The sequence below is a fragment of the Bombina bombina genome, chromosome 7, assembly GCF_027579735.1.
Source record: "Bombina bombina isolate aBomBom1 chromosome 7, aBomBom1.pri, whole genome shotgun sequence".
NCBI lineage: Eukaryota > Metazoa > Chordata > Amphibia > Anura > Bombinatoridae > Bombina > Bombina bombina.
Window position 1 is genome coordinate 340,771,816 of NC_069505.1, and position 8,318 is coordinate 340,780,133.

Here is an 8,318-nt window from a genome sequence, read left to right on the forward strand (position 1 = left end):
AGCATGTGCAAGATCCCACAAAATATACGTATATGCATTTTGATAGCTGTCACATGATGCATTAGGAAGGAAAACATAACTATCTTTAACATTTATCAGAAGTGCTTTTGCATTGTATTTTTATTATGCATTTATTGATTATGCAATTCTAATTTTTTAGTGGTCCTTTAATGTAAATTAAAGCTAAAATATAAAAAAAAGTTCAATGGACACTCAAATGTTAAGCAATTTGGGAACACATTCTCCAAAAAGAATTTTGCCCTCCCCTGGTCAAGAATATCCATAATGCTTTTCTAGAATTAAGTTTACACTTTAAAAAGAAATATAAGCACACACAATGGGTCTTACTGGTTCATATCAGTTGTATGAATATATGTGGGGGGGTTTGCAAATGAAAACTTTTTATTGTATATTTTATTGGTAGCTTTTCTAATATACAAACTAAAAAGGATCAATAAAAGTACTAGGTATCAACTTGTATTAATCTGCAGTAAACTTGTATCCAGACTAGAGCAAATGGTTTTGCTTCACTGTGCCAACGGGAAAACTCTGCCCTGGTATGCCCTTACTAGAGGTATCGAAACGTCACCCCATATATTCCCTCCCTCTTCAGCCTGTACTATCATTACGTCACCTTCCTATCAGAGCTTGGTGGAAGCACATGCCCTAGAGACGTACCAGAAAAAAAAATCTCTCAGTCGGCAGGATCCCCCATTGACGTGTGGGAAGCAAAAAGGCCATGTTTTTTGTTACTTAGACCTTGATAAGAAACAATCTTAAAAAGGAGATTATCCTAGTGAAGTGACAACAGGATATGTCACTAATTACATTTAACAAGGAGAATGAATTTTAGAGATCTCTTGATTGAGGTGCAGAAGAAATTATTATCAGAAGTTAAAGACCCCCCATTTTCCCAGTGGGACACACACAGATATCAAGACGTGCTAACTACACCACTCAACTAAACTAAAATATATATATATATATATATATATATATATATATATATATATATATATATATATAATTATTTCTCCTCCCATCATTCTATACAAGAAAAGAAAACAGTTTACAAAGAAATATTAAGTAAAATAAATAAATGTATATATATATATATATATATATATATATATATATATATATATATATATATACACACACACACAGGTATATAATATATATATATATATATATATATATATATATATATACATACACACACACACACACACACACATATACATATACATACACGTACAAACTCTGTTATCATAGAGGTAGTTTACTTATAAATGAGGAGTAAACTGTCTCATGATAATTCCCCAAACTATACACTATTTTGTATGGCCCCATAGCACCAATGGGCAAAAAAAACCCAACACATCAGTAATTTGTTACTGAAAAATGCAGTTCTGCAGTTGGGTAATAAAATGTGTGTTTGTATAAGATTTTGTGAATTTGAGTAGTACATAGAGATAATTACTTTCATTAATAGTAACTAATTTCCTGTGTAATTGTTAACTAAAGATGATATTATAATCTGTTATTGAAGCATTATATTTAGCGTGTTAGCATAATATGATGCATTAGTGACCAGCGCTATAGTATACAACAAGCATAGGGAGGTATTTTACTCATTAATGAACTCAGAGTCAATTAAACCAAAGAACACACCAACCAAAATAGTATTTTCTCTGTCCAAAGATCACCTAAATAAATATTCTCTAGTGACACCCACTAGGGAAGAAACCGCTCCTATCTAACAACAACCTCAGTGAGCTCATAATAGAATTAAAGGGGCAGTGAAGTCTAAATTAAAACTTTAATTGTTCATATACAGCATGAAATTTGAAACAACTTTTTACTTTATTTAAAGGGATAGGAAATTCAAAATTAAACTTGCATGATTCAGATTGAGTAAGTCATTTTAAAACACTTTTAAATTTACTTCTATTTGCATTTGTACCTTGCTCTCTTGGTATTCATTAAAAATAAAAAGAATAAATCCATATACTACAATAGTGGGAGCTAGCTGGTGAATGGTGCCTGCAAAAATGTCTCTCTTGTTATTGGCTGACTATATATGATCAGCTAGCTCCCAGTAGTAAATTGTTGGTCCTTTAAAGGGACATTGAACCCAAATTTGTTCTTTTGTGATTCAGATAGAGCATGCAATTTTAAGCAACTTTCTAATTTACTCCTATTATCAATTTTTCTTCGTTCTCTTGTTATCTTTATTTGAAAAAGAAGGCATCTAAGCTTGTTTTTTTGGTTTAGAACTATGGACAGCACTTTTTTATTGGTGGATGAATTTATCCACCAATCAGCAAGGACAACCCAGATTGTTCACCAAAAATGGGCCGGCATATAAACTTACATTCTTGCATTTTAAATAAAGATACCAAGAGAATTAAGAAAATGTTATAATAGGAGTAAATTAGAAAGTTGCTTAAAATTGCATGCTTTATCTTAATCGCGAAAGAATACATTTGGGTTCAGTGTCCCTTTAACAAATGATATCAAGATAATGAAGCAAATTAGATAACAGAAGTAATCTGTAAGTAGTTTAAAATTGCATGCTCTATCTAAACCACAACAGTTTAATTTTGACTTTACTGTCCCTTTAAGAGCTTAAATTAAACACTAAAAAATGTATTCAAAGCAAAATATAAGCTGGAGCTTAATATAACGATATATAACTTTTTATTATATAAGTTGTTTAAAGGAACATAAAACACATTTTTTTTTCATGATTCAGATAGAGCATACAGTTTTAAATAACTTTCCAATTTACTTTTGTTATCTAAAATGTTTAATTCTCTTTGGTATTCTTTGTTGAAGGATCCGCGATGCACTACTGGGAGCTAGCTGACAGCATTTCAGGTTTCACACCCCTTTAAGTTTGAAGACTGCATCTCCACTTTTAAAAGATATTTTAAAGAGGGGACAAAATAAATAATGTATATTGCATAGTTGTTTTTTTACTATATATTATGAAACATTTTATATTACAATCTTAAAGTGTTTAATGTCCCTTTAAGTGACACTCTTTGGGACAAAAAAAAACAAAAAAAAAAAAAACAGAATCTTACAGCTGGTACATTGAGTCTATTCTCTAGTGACACCCAGAGGAGGAAAAAACCCATTAAACTGCTTAATCTCAACAAGCAAAAGTCCCACTGCCTCTCACATAAATCCTACAGTCAGGGCAGCGTCACCAGCATGAAATCAGGACATTCTCTTGTGACACCCTAAAGAGAAGGAATTATTTCATCCTTGAGATAATGGTGGTAAGGTCAGGTCCTACACTCATAGACACCCTGTAGTTCTAGAATTCTCACAATCATCAGATCCTTTCTGTTAGGTGCAGACAAAAGTCAAAGTACTAACATTGTGATTAGTTTTATAACAAGACAAAGAATAAATAATGTAAACATTTTCTCTTATATAAATGCACGTTTCTTTATAATTGTATTTATTTTCCCTATCTATGTGCATGCTACATTTCATATGATCATAAACTACAGCAATATTTTCCAGCACTGTCCTATATGATATAATGTGTCAATATATTCTATATAAATATTAAAAGATACATAATATAAATAAATATATATAAATAAAAATAAATATATATATATATATATATATATATATATATATATATATATACTGAAAGATCCATAAAAAAATATATAATAATAATACACTATATTTACACATCATGATGATACTGACAGTGATGATAGACAGAAAACAATAACTTAGCTAAACATAAACATTTTTGGTAATCTCTTTAAAAAAAGTTAAACAAAAAACTTACCATTCCTGCACAAAGACTGAGAACAGCAGTATGATCAGTTCTAGTGTTCACATATCCACTGTAAAAGCAATGATCCATGCTAGTGTCTTCATTATAAAATTGTGTTTCATTGACAGAGGGTTCCCCAAAAAGTGCCACTGTAAAAACTGGTGCAATAAATCCAGAATTGGTTGTGAGATTGAAAAGAAATTGCTGGCCAAAAGCTGTAAGCTTGTAGTGTGTCCTAGAAGGGGCCCAGGGGTCAGTGCCAGGGACTGAATTAACACTTCTCTTTTTCCTTTTGAAGTGCATATTAGAAGGAAAAGCTTCACCAAATTCATTCACCCGAGTTGGAGTAACTATTTCATATTCCCCAAGTTTATCCAACAATTTTGCTGCAACATAAGACAGAAAATAAACAAAAAAACTTTAAACAGAATGCAATACAAATATATGGTGATTTTTTTAACTTGATTATTTCAAATGAATATTATTTTACAACAGGACATTTGATTTTTGTGATGCATATAACATTATTGTAAGTGCATAAAACATTACCTTGTCTTGGGTGTAGTTTGTGAGGTCTTGTGTCTGCAGATGCTAAATTCAAGAAATCCTGCAGTAATATGATAAATCCCACTACCCCAAAGACAAGATGCATGTTGGTCTTTAGGAAGCAGACTTTACTTCTTCTCTTTTTTTTTTCACCCTCTTACACTACACAGCAAAAAATCCCAAAAAGCTTTAAATGTGGGAATCCAGAAGACTGGCTCTTAATTCTGCTTTAATGTTGTACAGAGGGAGGTGAGTTCCCAGGAATGTCAGGCAGTAAAGCTGCATAGTGCAACAGAGAGCCAGCATACACACACTCCTGTTTAGTGTGTGAGTCTCTGGTAGTGTTTCTTTGCCTGAGAGATCTCAAATGAAAGGAGGTGGAACAGTTGTATTTGTGCACGCCCAGGGGTGGTGCTCAAACCTCATTTACTGGATGCCTGAAGCTGATTATTATTGCAGTCATAATACATGTGTAATTCACTGCTGACAGGCATAGTAGATTAGATAGAGACTGACAGCTAGACAGATTAGGTAGATTCATATTTAATAGATTTCATATTGATTAGAAATAAATAGAATATGATAGGTTAGATAGATGATAAATAGGTTATATAAATTATTGATTGATTGATAGATAGATAGATAGATAGGATATATGGATAGATTACATAGGTAGATGATAGATAGATATAGATGATAGATGAATAGGATAAATAGATAGATGATAGATACAATATATGGATAGATTACATAGATAGATAGATAGATGATAGATAGATAGATAGATAGATAGATAGATAGATAGGATATATGGATAGATTACATAGGTAGATGATAGATAGATATAGATGATAGATGAATAGGATAGATAGATAGATGATAGATACAATATATGGATAGATTACATAGATAGATAGATAATAGATGAATAGGATAGATAGATAGATAGATAGATAGATGATAGATTGATAAGATAGATGATATATAGATAGAAAGATAATAGATATATTAGATAGATAATAGATAGAGTGATACGATAGATAGATTAATAAAATAGATAGATTAATAGGATAGATAGATGATGGGTAAAATAGATAGATAGAATATAGATAGAAAGATAATAGATAAATTAGATAGATAGATGATAGATCGATAGATAAAATAGATAGATTATAGATAGATAGATAGATAGATAGATGATGGATAGATTACATACATAGCTAGATCACACACACACAGTCATTACTATTTATATTCTAAACTGATATTTACACCTCTTTTTTATGAATGTGATGACTGATGAGTGTTTGTACTTCTAAGTCTATAAAGAAAAAATATACTGCCCATCCAAATTATATTTTGCAGTATCCTTATAATATATATAAAGCTTTACTTTTTGAATTGCAATTATTGTGTCTATTAAAAACAGTTTCTTTTAGTGTAGCAGTTTGTTATTGCATCTAAATCTAAACTCTATCTATTTATCTATCTATCATCGTCTTATCCTGGCAATCTAGTATATCTAATAGATCTATGTAATCTAAATCTATCAATAATTTCTATCCATTTTATTATCTATCAATCAATCTATCTAATCTAATATCTCTAATCTATCTATTCTATCATCTATCTATCTTCTTATCCTGGCACTTTTCTCCTCTCTTATGGTCTGAATATCATAAACTCTCCAACTTGGAGAGAAATTACTAGACGTGTGTACAGATAAAAATCTATCTAATCTATCATCTATCTAATTTATCAACTATTATCTATCTAATCTATCATGTATCTAATCTATTAGCTATCTAATTTATCAACTATTATCTTTTAATCTATCTATCATCTATATATGTGTCTCTATATTTATCTGTCTATTTATCTATCTATCTATCTATCTATATCATCTATCTGTTTCTATATCTATCTTCTTACCCTGGCAACTTTCTCCTCTCTTATGGTCTGAATATCATAAACTCTCCAACCAACTTGGAGAGAAATTACTAGAAGTGTGTACAGATAAAAATCTATCTAATCTATCATCTATCTAATTTATCAACTATTATCTATCTAATCTATCATGTATCTAATCTATTAACTATCTAATTTATCAACTATTATCTATTAATCTATCTATCTATCTATCATCTATCTGTCTCTATATCTATCTATCTCTATATTTATATATCATCTGTCTTTATATCTATCTATCTATTTATCTTCTTATCCTGGCAACTTTCACTTGTAATGGCTGGTTACTAATTGCACGCCCTGAAAACGGCAAATTTGCAGGTTCGCAATAATTTAGTGCTCCACTAGCCCTAAATGTCTTAAAACACAAAATGGAAAGTGCTAAGATAATAAAACTTGTAGGATAAAATTTAAAGACTAAATGAAAGGGTCATGAAACCCAATTTTTTTCTTTCATGATTCAGATAGAATATACAATTTTAAACAACTTTCTAATTTACTTCTATTATCTAATTTGTTTTATTCTCTTGGTATCATTTGTTAAAGGAGCAATAATGCACTACTGGTTTCTAACTGAACACATGGGTGAGGCAATCCAATGACAATCAGTGTATAAATGCAGCCACCAATCAGCAGCTAGAACCTAGGTTCTTTGCTGCCCCTGAGCTTGCTTAGATAGGCCTTTCAGCAAAGGATAATCAGAGAAGGAAGCTAGTTAAATAAAAGAAGTAAATTGAAAAGTTGTTTAGAATTGTATTCTATAACATGAAAGAACAATTTTGGGTTTCATGTCCCTTTAAATAAAATACAAAGCACAAAATATAAATGTAACTGAACTCTTGTGTCATGCAGTGCTGGTCCTTTTTTTTTTTCAGAAGAAAAATTGCCATTTGGGTCTGACATATATATTTCAAATGTTGGTCAGTTTTAATACAAAATAGATATACTGCTATATAAAATGCTTTAAAAGCCATGAGTTAGAGGATCTGTGCAGTTATACTGTTGTGAGGCAAAATGTCATGTTTTAATACAGTTCACAGTGGTTATAATTATTGTTTTACTGATGTGTCAAGTGTTATTTTTTTGTGTGATAACAAATAATATTTAAACGTACACGAAATACAGAGTTAAGGTGATAGTAATCTTAGATTGAGCTAATTTTCTTAATAAATCATTGGTATTTTTACATGTACAATAGGTTTTTCTTTGGCTTCTGAAATGCCTGTCATTATTATAATTTATGTTTATATCTTACCTAGGTCTTATTCTCCTGCCTGCCCCCCCCCTTGACTATTTTTATCTTCCTCACTGTTATCCAATCAGATTTGTTGCCCCATGGCTCATTGTATTCAACGTGTGCTTGCGTCTGACCGGTTTTATACATGCACAGTATCCCCAGTAGTCCCCGCGATGTACAAGTAAACAGTGAATCGAAGCTTATGTTACGATTCACTATTCACTTGGATGACGCTGCGTATTGCAGATTTTCTACTGCTCAATGCGTGAGAGGGGAGAAAATAAGCGAAGAGAGAGAAGAGACACAAAATAAGAGAGGAGAGTGGAGAGAGAAGGAGAGAATGTAGATATATTGAACAGATAGAAAGGAAAATAAGGGGAGATTGTAAAGAAAAAGAGAAGATAGAGATTGGAGATAAGGAAAGTGAAAGAGTTAAAGGGAAACTCAATCAAAATTAAACTTTCATTATTCAGATAGAGCATGCCATTTTAAACAACTTTTCAATTTACTTCCATTAACTAAATCTGCACAGTCTTTTTATATTTAAACTTTTTGAGCCACCAACTCCTACTGAGCATGTGCAAGAATAAGTGTGTATGCATTTGTGAATGGCTGATGGCTGTCACATGGTACGTGCATGCATTTATGATTGGCTGATGGCTGTCACATTGTACAGGGGGAGTGGAAAAAGACATAACTTTTAAAATAGTCATGAAAACTACTACTAATTTGAAGTTCAGACTAAGTGCTATTGCA

The 8,318-nt window shown here is 31.2% G+C and overlaps 1 protein-coding gene across 1 annotated transcript in view; it reads right to left on the bottom strand.

Annotated features, from left to right (window-relative positions):
• Positions 1-4,662, bottom strand: part of ADAMTS9 (ADAM metallopeptidase with thrombospondin type 1 motif 9) — a 527,878-nt gene extending 523,216 nt beyond the window's left edge. The window contains exons 1-2 of the mRNA XM_053721004.1: positions 4,361-4,662; positions 3,824-4,197 (exon numbers count right to left, since the gene is read on the bottom strand). Of these exons, the coding sequence (XP_053576979.1) occupies positions 3,824-4,197; positions 4,361-4,463 (477 nt within the window). The 5' untranslated portion in view covers positions 4,464-4,662. The remainder of the gene's footprint in view (positions 1-3,823; positions 4,198-4,360) is intronic.
• Between the last annotated feature and the right edge of the window lie 3,656 nt (positions 4,663-8,318).